At 48.6% G+C, this 22,824-nt stretch overlaps 1 protein-coding gene across 2 annotated transcripts; it reads right to left on the bottom strand.

Annotated features, from left to right (window-relative positions):
* Positions 1-14,765: 14,765 nt before the first annotated feature.
* On the bottom strand, positions 14,766-20,803 carry HOXB4 (homeobox B4). Of its 2 annotated transcripts, none has more exons than XM_051640444.1 (3): positions 20,795-20,803; positions 16,725-17,151; positions 14,766-15,913 (listed from the first exon to the last, which is right to left on the bottom strand). In XM_051640444.1, exons 2-3 carry the CDS (start codon positions 17,143-17,145, stop codon positions 15,597-15,599), a joined length of 738 nt encoding a protein of 245 aa, XP_051496404.1. In that variant the 5' UTR covers positions 17,146-17,151; positions 20,795-20,803; the 3' UTR covers positions 14,766-15,596. The 2 variants fall into 2 exon arrangements, with proteins under 2 accessions (XP_051496404.1, XP_051496403.1); XM_051640443.1 differs by lacking the exon at positions 20,795-20,803 and adding an exon at positions 17,260-17,462.
* Positions 20,804-22,824: the final 2,021 nt, after the last annotated feature.

Genomic DNA, 22,824 nt, shown 5'->3' on the forward strand with positions numbered 1-22,824 from the left:
ACCGGCTCCCCCCTCCAGTCCCACTAAATCCCCCATCAGCAAATTCCCCAAACTTCCCGGACAGCCGGAGAGACGATGCCCCTCGCTCCCTCCTGCCGCAGCTGGCCCTGCCCTGGCCTTTGGGGCCTTCTGAGCTGCTTTTTCCTTTTATATTGTTTCATTTTCTTCTAGTTTTCCTTTTTGTCTTTTAACCTGAAGGCGAAGGAAGCAAATAAACACTAAGGAGGAAAGCGACGGAACCACCCACCGCTCCCAAAGCCTCAGAGCCCAGCCAAACGGCAAAGACGAAGAAAAAGGAGGGGGAAATAACGGGTTTGAGGGGACGGGGAAAAAGGAGAGGGGCTTCTCTGCTTTCCCGGCGGCGGGGCAGCGCCCAGAGGCCTTGGGGATGGGCTCCTGGCTCCCCGACTGCCGCCTCTGGCCCCGGCACCGAGGACGCTCACGTCCAGGCTCTCCTTTGCTTTCAATTTTAACCCCCACCCTCCTCCTCTTCCTCCTCCTCAAAGGGAAAAAAAACCCAAACCAACACAACAACAGAGAGGGAGAAAATGCGGATTCCAAGCTTTTCTCCCACTGCCCTTCCTTCGCCTGCCGGGAGGACCTGGCACCCACGCTACCTCCGTGGCCGTTTCTGTCAGAAAGGAAGGAATTCGGTTATTTTTTTGCAGAGATACTCGCCTGAATCCGGGATCTGGCTGGTGTTGGAGAACAAGCTGGGCGTGGGGGAGAAGGGACCTGGGAGAAGAAATGAGTTCCATTTTACCTGCTTCCATCTGATAATTCATAAAGACTAACAATTTCTGAGGACGAGGCCTCAGGAGAGGGAGAAAGAAGTGATGTCAAGGAATTCTGTTTTTCTGGTTGGGGATGTTTACACTTCATATTTATCTGCTGTTGGGAAACGTGCGGATCCCACTGACTCCTGCAACCTCCCTGCACAGTGCATCCCTGCAGACCCCCCAACACACCCGAGCCACTGCCCTGTGCTAAACCCCGCTATTACTGTAGGGCTATTTGGTCTGTCATCTTCATCACCATATCAAAGGGCTCTCGGCAATCCCGAGCTCTTAGTTAATTTTTAATTAGGCGGGAAAGCTTTGGGAACGGCAATGTTGAACGCAGCAGAAAACACCTAGATGGAAGCCGGGGGGTTAAATTCGATTTATAGTTTTCACACGCTGGCCGAGCCGGGACTCACCTCCCTGCAACACGCGTGTTTGTGACAGAAATATCCTGTCCCTACTCTCACCAACAGCCTGGGCAGTGGGGATAACCCACCCAGGGGTACAGCCCGAAGAAACCCAACCCTTCTGTGCTCATTGCCCCAAAAAACCTCATCTCGGTGCTCCTGGATTTATCCACTGCTGCTGTGCCTGAGAGAAGAGCCGAGCTCTTTGATCCCTCCCTCCACACACTGGATCACATTCCCCAAGCTGGAAAAATCAGTCGTTTTTTTTAGGGAGGTTGGGAGAATAGAAAAGTAGAAGGGTAAAAAAAATGCCTCCTCCCCAAAATGTCCTGTCCCAAAAGAGCTGAAGTGGGAGCACCACCACCAAATAGATCTATAAGGTTAAATTTCAGAAAGTGTCCATTAATATCAATTTACTTCAATGAAAACTTTGGTTCTTCAAGAAGTTGATGATTTATGATAAAATCAATTCAATTACGACCACTTAGGGCCTGCGGTTTCTTCTCAGATTTCATTCGCCAACAGATCAAGCGCTCGGTAAAAAATTTCAAGTTTCGCTGGAGGCGACTAAAGATAATTCTGAAGCTGAGGAAATTTAATGCAAAGCAATTTTCACGGGGAAAAAAAAAAAAATAAGTCCCCAACAAACCCACACCAACAAACCAGACGCTTTTGTATCCGAGCTCCTGCTCTCTGCTAATATACCAGTTCGCCTCGGGAAATATTAGACACGGAGTCAAAACTTTTCCAGTTACACAATGTATAAGAGCGTTTTTAGAAGGGGCAGCTTGTCTCGGGGACTGAGTTATTATCTCGCTCTTAGAGGGAAAGGAACCAAAGGAGAACAGAGAGCACAAATATAGAGATATATTTAGAAAAACTTTCCAGGTTTAATTCGATTTATCGCAGGGTGTTTTTCCCTCTCCACACAAACGATTTTTCCTGTCTCACTCTAAAAATACACACTGGGCGTTCACGAGAGAGGATGGAGAGGGGATTTGTGGCGTTTGGGGCTGTTTTTTCTAGTCAGAAACGAATCGCAGGGATCTATAGATAACAGCGCACCCGATATTCCCACGCAAAAATCTCGCCCTCCCGGCCCCTTCCTTTTCAATCCCAGAAACTACCTTTGAGAGAAATGACCCATTTTTCAGGACATCCCCCATCCCTCGAACCCAAACAAACCTTGAACCTTTCTAAAAGCCCGATATTTCCAGGCTCGGGCACCCTCAACAGCCACCGCTTTTCTGCCGAATGTTGAAGAGTCTCATTCTTACCCATTTCGCTCAAATGCACCGGTCAGCTACAAGGAAAAGTAACTGCACTAACCAGATGTTTGTTAGTCACATCTGGCCACTAAAACCAGAACCCGCTATGGACATACACAGAGCTTGGGAAAATCTTTTTTTTGTTGTTCTTTCTTCCTTTCTTTTTTTTTTTTTTTTTAGAAGCCCTTGTAATTAGGGTCTGCTTCAAGTAAACAAAAAACTTCGTAGGGCCATAAATCACCATCACATACATTCTTCAGTTTAACACCCCGCTTTTCCAATAGGGCTTTTGTAGTTTCTTTTTCAAACAAGAGAGAGGTGCTAAACCTTGAACAAATGTGTCCCAGACAAACTTCGCACTCGGGACGCAGTGGTTTGCTGCTGGTGTCGGTTATGGACCCTGCGAGACAATTTTTTGCTCATCTTTAGCTTCCCCGACCCTGCTCCCGAAAGCATCATTCTTAATTTGTTACCAGGAGAAAGTCAGCTAGAGCTCACGGGGACCGGTGGCGAAGCCTGTCAGAGCTTTTGGGAGCAATTAGTTATATCTCACAGCTTCGGAGCCGAGAAGGTAGGAAAGGCAGAGCTGCAGCATTCTTTTTGTTTATTTTGTTTTTAACTTCTTACCTGTGATACTGTCCGACCCGGGACTTCAAGAAGAAGGAGCGAAGCCGGATCGGGGTGGTGAGAATTCTCAACTGGAGCAGGCAAATTAAGGAGAAGAAACGACTTTATTGCACCCCGGTGGATCTTGCTGACAGCTTTCCCGGACGATTTGGGTTTGGTTTTTTTCCCCTTCAAGATGCTTTGATTTATTTTTTTTTTAATTTTTTTTTTTTTTTTGGACTCGCTCGATTCAAACGGAACTGACTTGACGTGGAGAAAAAATAGAAACTCTTCCAAAACAGCTTAAAGTATTGCAAGGATGAGGCCCCCCTTTGCAGAGAGAAGACGAGCAGAGGGGGTATCGAAGGGGGGGGGGAGTTGAGCGCACGTTCCCCTTAAAAAAAAAAAAAAAGCCCCTAAAAAACCTCCCCCACTGCCGAGTCCGTGGTATCTATCTCGAAAGCTGTTTCTCTTTATAAAGACTTAAAATGTTGCAAGACGGTTATAATACTGAGTGACAAGGGGTGCTGGAGAGAAGGGAACCAAATGGATTCTGGTTTTTAGAGCCAGTAGGAATTGGCCAGCCTTCAATGTCAGGATTCAAAATTGATTCCATATGTCTCGACCCGGGGAAAGGGGAAAAAACCGAAGAAAGAGAGAGAGAAAGAAAGAGAGAGAAAGGAATGGGAACAAAAGTTCTGCAAAACCCACCGGGTTTCTTTATTTCTTTCACCCCCCACCCTCCCTAGTAGCCCCGGGTAAATACCCTGTCACTAAATCTTGCCCTTTTTCTGGGAATATTTTGGATTTTCGCGTTCGAAGCACAGAGAGGGAGAAGTACCAGTAGCAACAAATCAGATCCTGGAGGTTATTTTTAGCCTCGACTTTGCTGGAGCTGATCTCAGCGCGGGGAGAGGAAAAATGGATCTGGATGCTGGTGAAAAGGGTGCGTGCCATGGCGTTGCGTCTGCTCCCAAAAAACGGGAGAGAAAGGGAGGGACAACCCCCCACACACACTTAAAAAAAACCACCCACCGCCCGAGGTGGGGAGAGGAGTGAGGCTGGAGGACCTGGAGGCAGGTGATGGGCTCGCAGGCTCCGGGACTCACCCTGGCATCGAGGCGGTGGGAGATGGGCTCGGAGAGGAGGGGGGACAACCCGTCCCTCTCCCTGTGCCCCCCACTCCCCGCAGCCCCAGAGCCTGCCCATCGCCATTCCCTGTTGCTTTCACTGGGACATGCTTGGAGAGAATTTGACCCCAAGTTTTTCAGGCTTCTCTCCTGACCTCTAGATACCGCTGCCAATAAAGAGCTGATATATTTCGCATTGAGTCGGACATCAAAAGGACACGAAATAGCAACGAACGAGCGGGGATTTCTCCTTAACCCCTCCCCTCATATCTGTGCCAAAAAAAAAAAAAGAAACAAAAAAAGAAGAAGAAGGAAAAAAAAGAGTAAATTCTCCACCATGGCCTCTGATTTATAGCTTTCCTTTTCAGCTGGGATGGTTACTCGCAGGGAAGTGTTGAAATGTGGTTATTGCTTTTTATTTCTTTCGACTCCCCCCTCCTCTTTCTCCTGCCCACCAAAAAAAAAAAAAGAAAAAAAAAAAGCACGCACAAAAAAACCTTCACAACAAAAAACTTCAAAGAAAACCTTCGCCGTTTCCACGTTTTTCCCTGTTTCACTGAAAAAAGACCTAGCTCTTCCCTTTTGTCTCCTCTGCCTGTGAGTCGTGTTCGCTTCCCTTTTTAAATATGAAAATGAAGCAGCGTAATTAGCAGAGGCTCGCGGGTCCAGGAGCCTGCAGCGGGGTGGATTTGGGGGGGATGCCGGGGCGTTGCTCTGCCCTGAGCCCCCTGCCTTGAGCAGCAAGAGCTGCTCGGGAGTCATTCTGGGGGCCAGACCGGGCAAAGAGTGCCTGAATCCCCTTTCCAGGGAACAAAACAAAATAAAAAAGGGGGAAAAGAACCTGCTGCCGCGTCCTGCCTGCCCTGCCGCTCCGCGCCTCTCCGCGCCTAAGCCACAGGTTTCCGCGTTATCCTCTTGTATGACTCCGCTCCCTGCACTCCACGCCTTGCCGCGCTCGCACTCCGCAATGCTTTGATCTTAAATAACTCTCCTACTGCCTGCAATAAATTATGAATTAAGGTGTTGTTGACTCATATTTACAACGTTAATAGCTTCCTCTTCGGGAAAAGATAGAGTTTGTCTGGCCGAGAGGGGAAGGGAGGGAGATTTCTTTGGGCATGAGATGCGATAAACACGGGCTCGCAGCGCTGATAGACCGGGAACTTCAGACGAGATGACAGGCAAGGAGAAGGGCTTATTGCACAGAAATTAATGCAATGGCACTTACTCGAGCTACTTGAAATAGCTTATTATCTCGTCCCGCCTCTTGAGCGTTATTTCTGCCATTTGTAACCAGAACGCGCAATGGCTGGTTTCTCAAAAAAAACCCCACCAACCCACCTCGTTTTCAACGAGTTCATAAAGAAATGCAGCTTAAACGTGGCGAGACACTATTTGCTCGTTATTTTTAAGGGGTCTGGGAGAGCAGCGAAGCTGTTGGGTGGTTGAGCTGGGAGAGGTGATGCTGAGCGGCTGGGGATGCGCCGTGCAGGGGCTTCTGTTCCAGATTCCCCTTCCCAGCTCTGACCGAAACGAAGTCCTTTCCCTAGGGTCAAACTACTAGCACAGGGGATAAATTTGTGGTTATGAGGGGAGGATGGAGCTGACACGGGTGGGGGGAGCAGAACCCTGAGGATCTGAGGCAGGAACAAGGACCGAGGTGCTTCTCCGGGAATACGGGTCCCCTCCTAGCCCAGATCCTGCATGCAGGGAACCTGTGCATCACCCAAGTGCCTCTCCGCCCCGACACCCTCCTACAGCCCCCGGCAGGGCTGGCAGCGCCCGGCCCCGCTCCCATTCCCAACCCGGGGCTGGGGATCCCTCCTGCATCTGGGTCCTGTCCTGCCTGTGGAATCCCCTCCAAGTCTGGGGCTCTTCGGCTGAGTTTTAGGGTCCTATCTCTGTTATGGCGTGCCCTCCTGAGTCTGGGTCTCTTAATGGAGGTGAGGAGCTTTTATCCAGGATCTGACTTTCTGTTCTACCTCCAAGACTTTTAATCAGGGTCTGGGGCTCTTATGCAGGGTCATATTTGGGGTCCGAAGCCCCACTCCAGGTCCGGACTCCCCTCCGGGCCGGGCAGGCACAGCCCCGGGGTCGGGGCAGTGTCCCCAGCACGAAGGCTCGACCAGAGCGACCCGGCAGCCCTCGGCCAGCCCATCTCCTCCTGACATCTGATTATTAAAGGACGACACTCGCACAAAGGCGTCTGGACCGGCGATAAATAAAGCCCCGGTATTGATTTAAAGGGGGCTGCCGCTCAGGGAGGGGGCTGCTCGTTGGCTCCCCCACCACCCAGCCCGCAGCCTCCCCCCCGTCAAGGACCGATTTCTCATGCTCAACATCCCAAGCTGACAGAAGGAAAAAAAAAAAAAAAAGAAGCACAAAATAAAACAAAATGCCCCTGAATAAAATTAAGAGCGCGGGGGAAAAGGGAGGGGAAAGGCTGCATCCTTTTGAAACCGGCGACTTAAATTAATACGGGGCTTGACAGAGAATGATGCTGTGTATCTGGCTCAGTCACCGTCCCTGGATCTCCCTTAATATTTAATGAAAGTCGCTGAGTTGCTCTAATTTTGCTACATAAAGGTTTACACTAGCAGACAGAGTTAAATATCCCCGCTCGGGCGGTGTGAGACTTGGCTGGAGAGCAGAGAGGAGGAAAGGGAAGGGGGGAAAAGTGGTGAATTCTCATCCGAGAATCCGGTGCGAACATTTAATCTTTGCTCCTGTTGTCAGTTTTATTGACTCCTCGCATGTTGGAGCTTGTAAAATATTTAAAAACGCCATCTCCTACTTCCTCCTTCCCTTTCAACACTCCCGGTTAGGACCAATTTGGTCCAGTTTGGTGACGGGAGGGGAGGGCAGTGTCTGACTCCTGACCTCCCGTTCTCCGCGGAGGATGCGCTCCCCGCGCTGACATTAAAGCAGGTACCGGTGCGCCCCGTTTGGGACACACAACTCGTCCCCAAAGCTTCAGCCTCCCTGCACTACCTCCGTGGCTTGGAAGAGATTTCCATATAAAAACTCCGCTATTTTTTTTACATAGGAATCACAAAACATTTAACAGCTGCCGGCCAGGTTCTGCAACCATTTCAGCCTATTTCCAGAGCTATTTCTCTGCTTTTCCCGAGGTAAAAACCAGGCCCGGGCTCCTAAATAGAAAGACCTTAGAGCACCTTCTCCAACTTCCATCATAAGAACATTATCCTCTCTCTCTCCATCCATCACCATCTCAGCCTCAGTGAGCTCAGAAAACCGCGCAAAGTTATTCTCCTGCTAGAAAAGCACGAGGAATAACCCGCCATGAGTTTGTTCCCCTTTCTGTCCTTGTCAGTGGTTACAGGGACAACCCGCCTCTGCTGGGGTCCCTCGGCAGCACCCCAGTCCCCTCAGATCCCCATTGTTCTGGTTGTGATGGGCAAACCCCCCTTCTTGCCTGGGACCAGTTCCGTGCTTCCCTCAGAGGCAGCTACCTTGCTTCAATCTCCATTTCTGTTTTTTAATTATTATTATTTTGCATTCCAAGTCCTATTTCTGCGCCTGGTTGAAAACAGAACCTCTCCAGAAAAATTTGCCTTGCTCTGCTACAGCAACCTGTGCCTGTTCTCCAGCGAGGAGCCCTGCCAGGGGGTGGGAAGAGGGAAGTGGGGAGAAAATTAGTTATCGTTGCTAAAGGGATGCTGCAACGCAGGACTCCGAGCTGTAATTTTAATATTAAGGTCGTACTCTTTTACTAGGTTTATATGCCAATGAGGCGTTCCCGGTTTACCAAATTTATACAAATCTCTCCTTAATTGGTAATCACAGATGCTGTAATTTAAGACCCCCAGCTACAGAGCTTTCATATTAGCTGCTGATCTATTACTGTAAATCGTCTGAAATAATCAACTCCAGGGAGTGGGGTAGAGAGAGATCCTCGCTCTAAAATATCATCGCTTGCACATCATTTTCACTCGAGAAATGATTTATCTTGGACACCACTATAAACAACACAACTCTCTCACAAACACACACACAATGGCAGCCGCGCTGCTGCTGACATGTTTATTGTAATAAATCAAGAAAGGGGGAAGAAGGGAAAAAAAAAAAAAGGTTGCGAGGAGAGAGAGGGAGAGGGAGAGAGAGGAATATTCCTAAAAATATCAATGAAATGCCTCGATGGGTATAAACACACATACTACCATGTGAAGAGAAATGGGAGGAAATGAAGACGGCGATTTGTCACATTTTACGACAATAACATTAATAACAAACAATAAATTTACATGGACATATAGACACGCTAGGAATTGGGAAGCCCCTGCTACTTACAATAATCCAGCCCTCGGCGTGGCTTCGTGGTTCCTGAGAATTGTTTTATTGCAGACTCCTCTCCCTCTCTCCTCCTCTCCCCCTCTTTCTCTCTCTCCCTCTCGCTCTTTCTTTCTCTCTCCTTTTTTTTTTTTCCCCCTCAGCTATAGGCTTGTTTTTTAAAGGACAGTTGAATTTCACGTCAGACACAAGGAGACCATGTCTGCGATTTTCCTGACGAATACATATCTATTCTGCAACCTCTGCATTAATTATTTAATGAATCACGTGATGGGGAAGGGGGAAGGGGGTCTCTCAGTTTCATACTCAAAGGACCACTGTGACCTTCCACTGGAACAGTATTTTTTTAAAGAAGTTTCCAACTGAACGAAGCTTTTCTGGATGGTCGCAGACCCCCCCTCCCAGGACTGGCCACAGGGCCGTGCCAGAGCGGCTGGGGCTGTGCAGAGGGCACCCACCTCTCATCCACTTCTCCATCAAAAGGCACTATTTTAGGTGTATTTCCTCACTCCTTCCTGGAGCTGAGAGCATTTCAACCCTTCTCTAAACCTTTCCTGGTAGTTGGTTTTGCTGGACCTCGCTTCAGCTAAGCCACACAGTGTTTTTTTTACTCTTGTTAGTCTTTTTGTTGTTGTTGCCTCTCCATATCGAGATTTTTATTACATTCTTGCACTGAATAGCGCAACTGTTTCTATGAACTGTTTAGGAGCCTAAACCAGCTGAGAATATTTATATTCCTGCTTCTAAAGTGCTCAGCCCTCCCCTCGCCTCACTTCCAGGCCTTTTCTCCCTGCTGCTGTTATTGTTTGGGCAGCCTTGATTGCATTAAAAATAAAAAAAAAAAATCAACAAAAAAATCAACTTTTGCCTCTGAAGGGAGCTGCCAAGTACAAGGATCCTAAAAAAAAGAAAAGGCTCAGCAACAAAAGGAGAAGCTGGGAAAGGCCGCGGAGCTGCCGCCGAGCAGGCAGCCGGGAGCGCGCTGCGCTGGCACAGCCCTGCCTGCCCCCCCAAGCCTCCCCCAGCCCACGGGGGAACAACTGTCACCCCAGAAAAGGCTGCAAGTGGAGCCCCAAAACCTTAGGAGTGTGTTCCTGTCCCCCCGGAGCTCCCAGAGCTTTGGGGCTGGGGGAGGTTGGCTGGGGCAGAGCCTTTCCCCAACCCCCCCCCGAGCACCCCAGCACCCCGAATGCCCCATCGGGAACCCAAGAGTCCTCCCCACCCCGCGGGTAAAGCCTGGACGGAGCTCGTAATAAATGTAAAAATAATTGTTAAAATATTAAATGTTTTTTTTTTTTTCCCCCGCTTTAAGCCGAGGCAAAGGGGCTGGGGGGGACAGGGACACTGAGCTCCCCCTGGCCAGGAAGGAGCAAGCGGGGAAGCGCTTCGTTTTCAGAAGCCCTCGATTATTTCTGAATCGATTTTATCCAGTGAAAGTGGTTGTCGGAAGAAAGACGTTTGGTCAAGGTGTGGAAGGTAGCGAGGGAAAAATCCGATTAAAAGGGGCTCCCCATCGCCGGGGCCTCGGGGGGGTGCAGAGGGAGGAAACTTGGTGGGGGGCTTTTATGGGAACCTCAGGTCAATTCAGAAGCTGCAACTTTCGCTTCACACAACCACCTTCTTTTTTCTTTTTTATTGCTTTTTTTTTTAAGTCATAAAATGTCTCTGTGAATGGAGCAGGGTAAATAAATAATAAAAAAGGGTGAGGGGGGGGGCTTGAAGAGACAAAAAAAAGCACAGAGCCATCCCTGGCACAAACGGAGCAGATACTCCCCCCCCCTCTCCACCTCGCTGGCATTTTTGGGTTTGTTTCATGCAAAAGAAACACCCATTTCGGTTTTGGTTTGTTGTTGTTGTGGTTTGGGTTGTTGGTTTTTTTTAAAGCCCCCAGTTCAAAGGGTCGGAAACGCGGCCATAAACAGCGGCTGCGCCCGCCGAGGTGCCGTGATCAAAGCCGTTCTCTTTCTAAGAGATAAAATGAACGTTTATATAGTGAGAAAGCGAGATTGATTTACGGATTTAAACACGCCGTTCTTATTGCGGATCATAAATCTGTCACCGGGGCTGAGAAACTCCCAACTCGCTCGCCGAGCTGAGCAGCCTTTTAAAGAGACCCAGAGCTATATTGGGGCAGCTCGGGCCTCCTTAGACCCCCCAAACCGGGCTGAAGCTCCCCCCTTGCTAATAGCGAGGCATATATGAATATAGATATACTTATATATTTATTTATACTTCCTCTGTACCCGTTCTCTCCAGTAATTCCCTCTGATTGGGCTCGAGTTAGGCGGGTTTTCTCACACAATAACCTTTTTTTTGGTCCTGTTTTGGGACCAAGAGGAAACAAAGGGGTTCAGCAGCCGGGGCAGGACCGGTGTCTTAGGGTGGGGGGGGCGTGAGTTAGGGATCCCGGGGAGGGGATGCCGGGGAGAGGCCACACGAGCATCCCTAGGCCCGGTGGGATCCTCCGCACCGCTCCGCGCAGCCCCGCGCAGCTCCGCGCCGGCAGCAGGCAGCTGGGCACAGAGAGGCTTTTGAGAGCGCTGTGGGCAGGGGAGAAGTGGGAGGAGGTGCGGGGGGCGGTGTGAGGCGGGGGGGGGGGGGCAGGATGGAGAGGGACTGTCTGAAACAAAGGAATTTCTGAAAATAAGAGGCGAGATGAGACGCGGGACCAGGCGAGCGGCGGCGGGTCCGGGACTTTGCCCCTTCGGGTAGGGGCTGGGGTGGTTTCCCCAAGTTGTTTTTGGAAAGGAAGGAGCCAACAGCCTGGTCCGCCAAGCCAAACCCCCGCGGACCCCCCCCCCTCACCCCCCGCGCCTCTCTCCCCTCTCTGCTTCTCTCTTTCTTTCTTACAAAGCAGCAAACAAACAAGCAAACACCCGGGGCTTTTCAAGTGAAATCAGAGGGGAAAGCGCCTGTCGGGCTCGGGCTAGGAAACAGAACCATCAAACCGTGAGAAAGCAGAAACAAAACCCACTCCTGAATCCTTTTTCCACCCGGTTCTTCCTCCACCTTTTCCTCCCGGGGCTGGTTCCCCTCTTTCAAGGCCCAAGACCGCGGTGAGGGCCGGGGCCGGCGGGACTCGCACACGCAAAGTTTCCCTGAACTGCGGGTTGAGCTGTTGCCCAGCACAATGTCCAGCCTCGGAGAGGTCAAGGGGTTTGCGAGGTCAGTCCTGGCTGTAATACACAGTTAATCGCCTAGAAAACGTGTCCTCTGCGTGAACTCTCTCCCCCGAGCGAGGCTTGCCAAGCGCTGGGTTTTGTCTCCCCAATTTTCACCCCTTTCCTTAGCCAGGGGATTCCAGGGAAATATCCAGGGAAATGCGCTGCTCCCGGGATGGGGCAACAACCTCCCGGACACCAGCACCCCCAGAACACCGAGACTCGTGGGACACAGACACCCGCGGGACACACGAACCCTCCGGGACATCCTTATCCCGAGACACCAGCATCCCGGGACACCCGCACCCCAGAACGAGCAGGGAGATCTTGCACGGAAAAAAAATAAAAATGTTTTTTAAATAAAAATTAAGAAAAAAAAAAAAAGGCACCAAGCAGGGTAAACCCCCCAGCCCCCCACTCGAGGGGCCCCGCCGCCGCCCCGCAACCCTGCCCGGGGTCCCGCAGCAAAGCCCCAACCACGCACAGCCCCGAACCGAGGAGGTAGAAACATCCCCCTGGCCACAAGTAAACTTGCAAACTTTCTCTACCCTCTCCCCTCGCTCACATCGGTCAAAATAAAACGAGAAAACAGAAGGAAAACCCCGCACAAGAATCCACGTGCTGTTTTTCTTTCTGCCTTTTTGTTTTAAGCTTCTTATTTTTAAAAAAGCTCCATTTCCCCCCCCTTTTCTTTCCTTTTTTTCCTTTTGCTTTCCCCCGGCTTTCTCGTGAAAGGAGGCAATAAACCGATCAGAAATGCATGCCAAGAGAGCAGCTCTGTTACCTGGTTCGCTCCCACATCCTTTTTCCAGCGCCCCAGAGACGGCCCTCATGGTTTGGGTGGTTTCTTCCAAAGTGAGAGGTCTGGGGGAGGGGGTGGCTTTGGGGTAGTTTGGTTTTGGTCGGTTTGGTTTATAGTTTTGTTTCTCTCCCCCAAAAATAAAGCTTTCACCTTTACGATCCAGATTTTATTATTAATATTATTATTTCCCCTGAAGATTCTTGGAGGACTCCGGGTGCTTTTTTCCCAACAGACGGTCTGCGGAGATTTGCTGTTGAATAACAATGGGAAAAGGATAAGTATTTAAAGAAAAGAAGTGATTAATGATTTTCTGTATAATTCTCGCATTTTTCTTGGCTTCTGTCTGCTTATAATGGCTGTGAACTTTTAGGTCCTATAGAAATCTTCTTTTCTCCCGCTTCTTTTCTATTCATACTTTCTAGCTTTGATTTGCTTCTATAGACCCTGCATTCCTGGAAGCATATGCTTAAAAAAAAAAAAAAAAAAAAAAGGGCGATTTTTTGCCGTTCTTAGAAGGACTATCTTGAAAATAACACCCTCTTTACAACCCCAGCAGATCAAAGAGAGAAACAGTAAAATAAAATGCAACAACAACAACAACGAACCACCCCAACCTCAGGCATTACAATAAAATACAGCCCTTGCCACCCTCCCTGGGGGGAAAAAAAAAAGAAAAAAGAAAGGAAAAAAGAAAAGAAACTTTAAAGGTTTGCAGTTGCTGTCTCTAAAACCGCGTCAGTGAACCCAAAATACACCCATAAATCCATATTTTTTTTTTCCTACATCAGAGCGTGGAACAAGATCCGTCCCATGTGACTACATTAATATTATTTTAAAGTATGAAAATGTCAATAGGAAGGAAAATCTAACGGGCCTTTGTTTGAGCTGGGGGCAGGGGAAGCTTTGGGGGACATTTTCTTTGCAAGGTGCGTGGCTGCAACAGGAGTAACACCTAAACACAGGCTGGCTTTACCTATTTCCAGCCCTGCCTTTGTTTCTGAATAATGCGGAGGAATATTTCGGGTCTGCGGGGTGGGGGGGGGGGTCTCAAAGAATTCCGTGGACATTGAACAAATAAGCAAAAGCCTTTTTTTTTTTTTTTTCTTAGAGGCAAGTATAAGAAAATGATTATTTTCTTCAGCTTCCTCCCCCTGCGCGACCCCCCCCCCCCCCGAGTACAATAGTATCTTTTCTTTTTTAGTATATATTTGTAACTTAGAACTGGAATGTTCTTTCGTCCTGAACGGTATTTTCGATACTTTCTATGAGAAAGAAAATGAAAATTAATACAAGAGCTACGGCTCACAAAAGGAGCCATTTGTCTTCTTGATTATCTATTTGCTTGTCAGGCTATGAGCTATCGCAGGAGCCAGCTCCTTTGTAATATGAAAATACACAGAAAACCTGCAAACACCGAGAAACATCTGTGCAGAAATTAGACTCATTAATGCATTAACTACCTCGGAGAAGGAGATTTTTCTTCTTTTTTTTTTTCTTTTTTTTTTTTGGGGGGGTGTGTGTGTGCTGGTTTTTTGTAAATCGAGAAGTCTCTCCAGAGAAATCCAACCCTCCATCCATTCCTTAGAGCAAAGCACAGCCCTAATGACTACCTCGGTTTTGTCTGAGCCCAGTTTGGGAAGAGCATATTAATATACGCTTAGAACAAATAAATCATAATATGTAAGGCTTAGCAGTACTTAAGGCTGATATACCCTATAGTCAAACATCTTTTGTTTTCATTAGGGAGCTGAGGCTGCGCCATTGACAACAGAAATCCCTGTAAAAAAAGAAACGTGCTGTTTAATTAATTTATTTTCAATCGGTTTTGGGTTTGGGTTTGTTGTGGGTTTTATTTTTCTCATCAGAACAAAAAGACAACCCACCCCCTCCCCCTCAAAAAAAACCACCCCAAACAAACCACACGGGGTCGGATTCACCATGAAAAAATTTATTTCCAATTGCGCTTTTGTTTTGTTCGTTTTCGCTGCTATTTACACGTAATCCTGGACACCACGAAGGGCGAAGAGGGGGACAGAGGTGGCCGGGACGAGCGGGGTGTCGGGGGGAGCTCGGCCAACCCGGCTCACCCCGTGCTCCCCCCGGGAGGGCCGAGCCCTCGCCCCTCTGCCCCTAATTCACATTTTCAGTACAAAACTGGCGTAGACAGGGGAAGAGGAGCTTTTTTCCATCTCCTCTGCCCCTCACCCTGGGGTGAATCCAGGTGCCACTGTTTATCGCCCAGTTTCTAACCTAACCCCCCTGCTTTCCCCTCTCCCCTCCCACCCCCCCTTTCCCAGACTCACAATTAACCTGCTGGACTCAAAATAAAAACGGCGGCGGCGGAGGGGGGATGGGGGTGAGGGGGGGTGTCCTACATCACCCTCCATCCTCTCTCTTTCTTTGTCCACCACCCACTTGACCTAATTTTCCCTGTTTTATCCCAGGGGTCCCCCCACGAAGGACCAGCGCAGTGTCTGAGATCCCCCCCCTACAAGCTCCCCACGGTCCCATTTTGGTGGGGTTTGTTGGTTTGGGGTTTTTGTTTGTTTGTTTGTTTGTTTTCTCCATCGCATTGCTGAGCTAGAACCGCCGCGTCTTTGGGATGGCAGGATTGAAACTTCCCGTTTGTGGCTGGTAGGCGAGAAAAGGAGGAAAAAAAAAAAAAAAAAGGGGAAAAAAAAAAAAAAGGAGGAAAAAAAAAAGTAAGGGGGTGTGGGGGGAGAAAATCCAGTTCGTCTTGAAGAAACTGAGCCTCATTTATTAAAGTGAGCGTTGGTTGTCGAGGTAATAGCAGACATAAGGTCCATCCTTTGTACGGGAGAGTAAACATGACAAATGGGGCAGAGCTTGGCGTGATTAAAGATGAAACAAGGATCCATCTTAGCCAAATCTGAAAACTACCATCTCCAGCCTTCTTTTAATGGAAGAGAGGCACAACAGCACAGCTCTGCTTTGTTGCAGCTGAGTCTCCCTCTATTCCCCCTATAAATAAAGAGCCCCCCTCCTTCCCTCTCTTCTCGGAGCATTAAAAAAAAAATAATAATAAAATCATGTGTTCCCTACACACATACAAACTCACACCCACAAACACGCACACTGCATCCATCCATCCATCCATCCAAGGAATAGTTATAGGCTGGTGGCTGGTCCATGGGATCGGGTTTGAGATCCTCCTTGTGGGATCTGCAGGCTGGCGGAGGAGCTGGAAGGATTAGACCTGATCTTGGTATTTGGTAACTTGTGATCTTTTTTCCATTTCATCCTCCTGTTCTGGAACCAGATTTTGATCTGGCGCTCGGAGAGGCAGAGGGAGTGGGCGATCTCGACCCTGCGCCTCCGGGTGAGATAGCGGTTATAGTGAAATTCCTTCTCCAGCTCCAGGACTTGCTGCCTGGTGTAGGCTGTGCGGGAGCGTTTCGGTTCCCCTCCTGAGTAATTGGGGTTTACTGAACAAACACAAAGGAGGAAAAAGAAAAAGGAAAGGGGGGGTGGGGGGGTGGGGAAAAGAAAAAAGGAAAAAAAAAAAAAAAAAAGAGCAGAAGAAGAATTACTGAGCTGTTCCTTTAATGGGTCCTTTCCCCCCAAAAGCATCACACATTCTTTCGGTGGGGGGATACGCGCAAAAAAATACACCGCAAACCTTCTAAAAATACACCCAAAACCTATCTCCGAATCTCCACCTCCATCCTCATTGCTTGACGTGTATTCCTGTCTGAACGTTTTTATAAGGTCCCCTGGACACATTTTCCATGCCCTCTACGTGTGGATATCCACATAAATATCCCCACTTCTACTGGAGCATCGTTCTGTTATCCCCAAATCTTTAAAATTCCCCCTACACACATGGAAGCAAGCAAACACAGGCTCTCCTTTTTATTAAATATCACACACCAAAAAAAAGGGGGGAAAAAAAAAAAGAGAGAGAAAAAAAAAAAAAGAAAGGAGGGGGGAAATAGTAAAAGTTTACTCAACCCGCCACTTAAATACAAATTACGAAAACATAAAACTTAACTTATGAAGATTCAACAGCCATAAAAAAAGTAGCCTGCAAGAAATTGGAGGAGGATGGTAACAGAGACTTCAAAGGCACATGGCCAAGCAGAGCAATAAAAATTTATGGAGGATGTAATTATACCGCTCTGCAAACAGGCGATCGTAAATCTCCACGAATGGTTATTTTACAACTGGTGCAATAAGATTTCTACAAGACTTTGAGGTGCTACTTAGTATAAAGCAAAGCCACTTTAGTTCACTTACCCGTGCTTACATGGACTTTTTTCATCCAGGGGTAAACTACCGGCTCTTTGCAAGAGGAATTGGAAGGGCTTTGGTTGAGAGAGTTTTGGCTGCAGGAGGGTGGTGGGCTGGGGGTGACCGGCTCGCAGGGATGGTTTGGCTCAGAGAGGTGGCTCTGCAGTCCGGCCGGAGGATGGACATGACCCCGGGGGGATAACACCGCTGCTTGGTGGCCGGAGCTCTGACAGGACGAGTAGAGCTGCTCCTTGCAGGCTGACCGCGGCTGGTACATCGCTTCATGTTGGAAAGTGCTCTCTCGCCTCTGGCTGCTGTAATATTCCGGCGAGTGATTGGGAAGGTAATCGCTGTGGGAATACTCTTCACAGGGTGGGAACTTGGGGTCCACATAGTTGGAGTTGATCAAAAACGAGCTCATGGCCATTAATTTCTTAGAATTGCACACACGAAAAAAAAAATAATATATATATCTCTCCTAAAATTTATTCCTGTCCCCCCCTTTACTCGTTTTCCTGTTTCGTGAAACCCTCCTACTTACTGTCAAGTGAACAAAGTTGGAGTCCATGTGACAGCGCGGGCCAATGGCGACGTGCCCTGCGATCCCCGGATAAGGAAATCTGCCCAGCCCGGGCTCTCCCGAGGCCCCGAGCATCCCCGGGGAGGCGACCGGGGGCAGCCGCTCCCCTCCGGCCTCCCCCGGTCCCGGCCCCGCCGGGCCCCGCGGGCCCCGGGTTGCGCTGCGCCCCGTGAGCCAGAACCGGGGCCCCCCCCGCACCCCCACCCCCACCTTCCCCGGCCCACACCCCTCGGGGGTGTGTCCTCCTCGGGGCGGGGGAGAACCGGGGGAAGGGGGTGGGAAAAAGAATCAAAAACCTCCAAAAATAATAATAATAATAATAACAACAACCAAATCATTAAAATAGAGGGTGAAATTAGTTGGTGGGTTGTTTTTTTTTTTGAGGGGGGGGGGAAAGAGGGAGGGGGCTGAGGCTCTCACGGCCGCTGCCCCAGCACATGATCCATGGCGGTCCCTCCGGGTGGTGGCTGCATCTCATTCCCTGCTAAGGTGATACGGGAAGGGACATTGCGCCCCGAGCCTGGCAGAGATGAATAGGGCTCGTTTGGGATCGATAAGAAATTCATCAGCTAATTCGGGGTGCCCGCTCTCCTAAATCACATCTCGCTGGGCTCGGGGATGGGCTGTTTTCCCACGCATCGAGGGTGGGGGCGGGGGGGGGGGGAAGCGAGGAATCAAGGACTTGACGAACAATTACAAAAGCGAATTAGTCCAAGTCCTAAAGCATCTTCGCCTCGCCCTTCTTGTAATCAAGACGCTGTAAAAAGCAGAAGCGAACCAGCAGCCCTGCCAAAGCCACCCCTAATTCCTCAACATTTCAACCTGGAACGCCCAATAAGCTCCTCACAAGCGACAGGAAAGAAAGCCAGAATCTATTTTTTTGTGTGGGTAGCAGCGCTGAGATTACACAAACTAAAGCAATAGTGGGATCCCGGCTCTCAAAGGGGGCTAATAACGCCCCTGACCCCCGCCTCCTCCCGCTCTTGCAGCTCAGATTTTATCTCCAAGTGATGATAAAGTTTATCGCAGAAGCTCTGGAGTTGAGCTAAGGTCAAATCCAAAGTATTTCTTTTCGGCTATAAGGCGGTTTTCTGGTGAAGACCTTGTTTTCACCCTTTTATTGGGGGCTCTGGGGGTGCGGGTGCTTTGTGGGGAAATTTTTTTGGTTGGTTTGGTTTTGGGGTGTTTTTTGTTGTTTGGTTGTTTTGGGTTTTTTTAATGCCTTCTGGGATTGTGACCTGTAGTGTTTGTGTCAACTACATATTCCCCTAGATACGAATTTGTGACCCAACTTCCTTTACACAAATTCGGATCTACAGGGTACATATAGAAGACAGATGCGTCCTCCTTGGTCAGACATCTTCGCCTACCGCCATAATTATCTTCTGGGAAAGGGGGGAGAAGAGGGGGGTGGTAAAGTTTTGTGACGCGAGAGAGTAAGAATTAATCTATAGGTAAAGATTCGCTATGAATTAAAGCACCAACTCAGGATCCGAATAGCTGAGACTAGATTAGAAAACCCAGAACTTTTCTACCTCCTTCTCCAGACTTTATGCATTAGTTCTAAAAAAAAATAAATATATATGTATACTAAAAAAGAAAAAAATCAGTCCCTGGACTGATCTTTAAGGACAGACGCACAACGAGACTCGAATCCAAATAATCGTCGTTTAAAAAGCAAAATGTCACAGCTCCGTCCTCCTCCAGCCTGAACCCCTGGCAATTATTTCCTGATACGCAGCGCCAAGATTTCATCCATTTTTCGTTCTTGGAGGTCAACCAAGGTTTGGGTTGATACGTGAGTGTGCGGATAAATTATTAAAAAAAAAAAAAAGAGAGAGAGAGAGAGAAAAAAAAAGAGAGAGGGAAAAAAAAAGAAAGAAACAGATGAAAAGGAATACAGAATGTAAAGGCAGATGGGACGACAGGTTTTTTTTTTTAATGACAGGCAATTCTTTTTACAACCCGAGAAAAAGATCAAAGGCGTTTCATTTCCGAAAAAGGGATATAAAGCAATAAAATATTCATACTGTCTAGGTAATGAACCTTCATTCGGAACTAATGAGGGTAGCATCATGTTGAGATTTCGTTTAAAATTACAGTTGCCCAAGAGATTAAAAGTATAGCATCCTCCCCCCCCCCCCTTTTTTTCTTTTATTTTTGTATTTCAAAAGGCAGAACATTTTTTGGTCAAGCATCTCCCGAATGAATTGCATTGAAATGCCAGAGTGGAGATGCTATCGGGTAAAAGCTGCGTTTCCCCTTCATTAACATTCCTGGGAAATATCTTACACATATTTTGAAAACTCCTGCATATTATTTTTTCTCCTACCCCAAACAGTAACGGCCCAGAATGACAGTCCCAGAATTTCCCGAACACAAAATGCCCGAGATTTTTGAGGTGCATTAAGGTGAAGAGTCGGTTTTCCTGATAAAACCTAGAATAACCAGATAAACCGAAAAAAAACCCCAAGATGTACTTCAAGAAATAAACCCAAATGCACTTAGAACAACCCCCAAACCATTTTCAACTCCGAAATAACACCCCGGGTTCCAGCAGTAGAAGCGGAGCAAAATGAAAGTGCCTTTTTATTTTCTTTTGGCAGCGAGCAAAGATTTTCCCACCTCCACCAACCAGCACCTCCACCTTGCCGGGGACAGCTCTAAAATCTACCTTCCCCTCTAAAACCTGCCATCAAAATAAGAAGCCAAATCAAATCTGCTGGTCCAGGGCGTAGAGGGATGCCTTAAAAATTATGCTACAGAACGAATCCCCTTAGAATCCTTTTGCGTTTTGTCTTTTACATTTTATTCTTAATTTTCCAAACCCTCCCCTGATTTCTTTTGGTTGTGTTTCCTCTCAGCCGGTACCGTAGTGATGTCCTAACCGAGCAGAGGAGCCTGGATAGAAATAACTAGGCCCATTCCCTGGTTTTAACCCCCTCCCACATCCTTTAACAAAAAATAAATCGGTTTTAATTTTCCTTCCCAGTGACACAGGGGGGTTGGTGCCAGCAAACCAGCACCCCTAGCGTTACCAGAAATCTTCCCCCCACCACACCTCCAAGAAATCTCCCCCTCGCCTCCTCTGATCCCAAATTAAAGGCAGCCACTGGCTCCCCCCACCCCCTGCCCCCCGCACACCTTTCTCCCTTTCCTTGGGAAACCGCCCCACGTCGCGGAAGTTTTTCACAGCAAAATTCACCCGCGCTCGTTTCCATTTCAAAGCAACGTCAGTTTGGAGGTGGGGAGTGGGGGGTCCTTCAGGGCCCCTCAGCCTGTCCCCCACCTTCAAGGGGGGAGGGGGAGAGCCCCCAACCCTCCCTAAAAGCCCCTCAAGGCACCTGCCAGCGCAGCGGGGGTGGGGGAGTGTTAAACCGTTCCTGACGCTGAGCGGCTCTTAGGTCGCCCCAAAAGAGGGGTGACTAAGTGGAGGTGTCGCCCCCACCCCAGCCCGGCCTCCCCCACCAGGTGTGACCCCCGCAGCGGTACCTACCTCTGCAAACCGCGGGTCCTCTCCTCGGAGCAATCCCCGAGGGGGTCACGACTGTCCCTCCAAACTTGGCGGAATCCTACAGATCCCCCCCTAAACCCCTCTGTCCAACCCAGCCTGGGCTGCTCTGCTATCTCTTCCCCGTGTTGCTTTGTCAATGAGATTATTTCTGGATAAGATCACTAATTTCTCTCCCTCTTCTTCCTCCTCTTCTTCTTCTTCTCCCTTTTTTTTTTTTTTTGGTGGGGTTTGCTGGTGCCCCCTCCCCCTCTCCCCCAGTATAAACCACTATTGTCCTTAAAGGCGAGCGGAACTGCTCCTGGCAGCGCCAGGAGGCCCTCTGAGCATTTTGGGGTGGGAAACCCGCAAGTTTTGGTATTAATCTCATAGTTTGTCAGTCTTTGTTAAACAGCGAGGCGTGTCCGCAGCGAGCCGCGCTGACCCGCGCTTCACCCCGCGCGGCGCTCCCTCCGCGCTTCAATTTTTAGGGCTATTTTAATTATTTTCTTTTTCTTTCCCCACCCTCCCCACCCCCCGGGTATATTCCTCCCCCCGGAGATCTCCCTCTCGAGTCTGGATGTAATAAGGGTGGGAAAATTGTATTTTTCATTCTTGTTTTTTTTTTTTTCCCCTTTCGGAAGCGCAACCGCTTCTGGTTTGTGTGTTTAACCGGGATTTCAACCCCCTCCTCCCCAGCAAACAGGGAGCGCTGGAGGTCTGAGGTGCTTCTTTAGGGCAGAACTTTTCAGAAGGAACAACCGGTGCCTCGAATGTATCTGAGCTGCGCGAATGTGGCTGCAGAGGGGGGGTGGAAAATTGGAGAAGGCGGAAATTAAGGGGAGGTGGACATCAGGAGTAGGTAGAAACGAGCCCACACCTGTTTTGCAGCAGGGAAAGGAAGATTTAAGCCTCGCGTGGTTTCCCAGCCGGCCTCGTGTCGCTTTTTCATTTGTAAGGACCAAAAAATGAAATCATATTTTCAGCTAAAAGCCGCGGAGCAGAAGCGAGGAGCCGAGGCAGGGACGGGGTGAGCATCCCTGCCAGGGGGCTGCGGCGATTCTCCATTTATCTCCACGTTTACACGGCCAGCTCCGGCGCCGCGATAAAGAGGCCATTTGGAAAGTAAATCGCGATTAAAAAGCTCTTGCAATTGATTGTCCGGCAAGGAAAAAAAAACAAAAAACACAAAACCCAAAAACTAGAAGGCAAACCCACCCGGAATTGTGTTTGCAGCGTCTGGCCGGGTCTCGGGGACCCTCGGGCCAAGCCGAGTCCGTCCCGAGCAAGGGAGATAAATTAGAAATATCCTTGAAAATGATACCTTTAATTTCCTCCCTCTCTCCTCCCCTCCCTCTCTCTTTACATCTCTCCAAATGACCGCACTTCACAGGAACACGCGGCTCCGCGTCCCTAAATTGAAAGTTAAACGTTATGATGTAGGAGTGAATATTAGAAGGAAAGTTGGGAGATTTTTTTTTCCCTTTTCTTTTTTATTTTTTTTTTCGATTGCCTTGAAATTCTACCTGCTTGTTTTAATATCCCGAAAACAAATGGCCTTTATTATCCATTACCTGTTCTATAAACCTGGAGTAGAAATGACTGTTCTAGAGAGATAAGTGTAGTAATTACAAGGGCGAAGAGATGGATCACCCAAGTTACAACTAAACGGTAGCCCTTATATAGTGATATTTTATAAATACCAAGCAAATTCACGGCAATTAATTAAACCCGAGCCTTATCACGCGAAGCAAAACGCTTTACGTTCTCTTGAATTTCACCTACTCCATGAATATACCCGCATCGGGAAAGCAAATGGATTTTCCAGAATGTCTTTCCCAGGGCTCTAATATTCTCTCTCTTCCAAGAAAAATGACCCTTGTTATAAGTATTTAGTCACTGAAAATATTTAAAAGCCGGGGGGGGGGGATGGGGGTGTCGGGGGGGTGGGGGGGTAGAAAAAAAGCCATTTTCCAGGGCTTTTTATTTTGTATTTTTTTCCAGAAGAGTTTGCCTTGCTACGAATGTTTGCTTAA

This window comes from Apus apus, chromosome 25 (genome assembly GCF_020740795.1).
Source record: "Apus apus isolate bApuApu2 chromosome 25, bApuApu2.pri.cur, whole genome shotgun sequence".
Taxonomy (NCBI): domain Eukaryota; kingdom Metazoa; phylum Chordata; class Aves; order Apodiformes; family Apodidae; genus Apus; species Apus apus.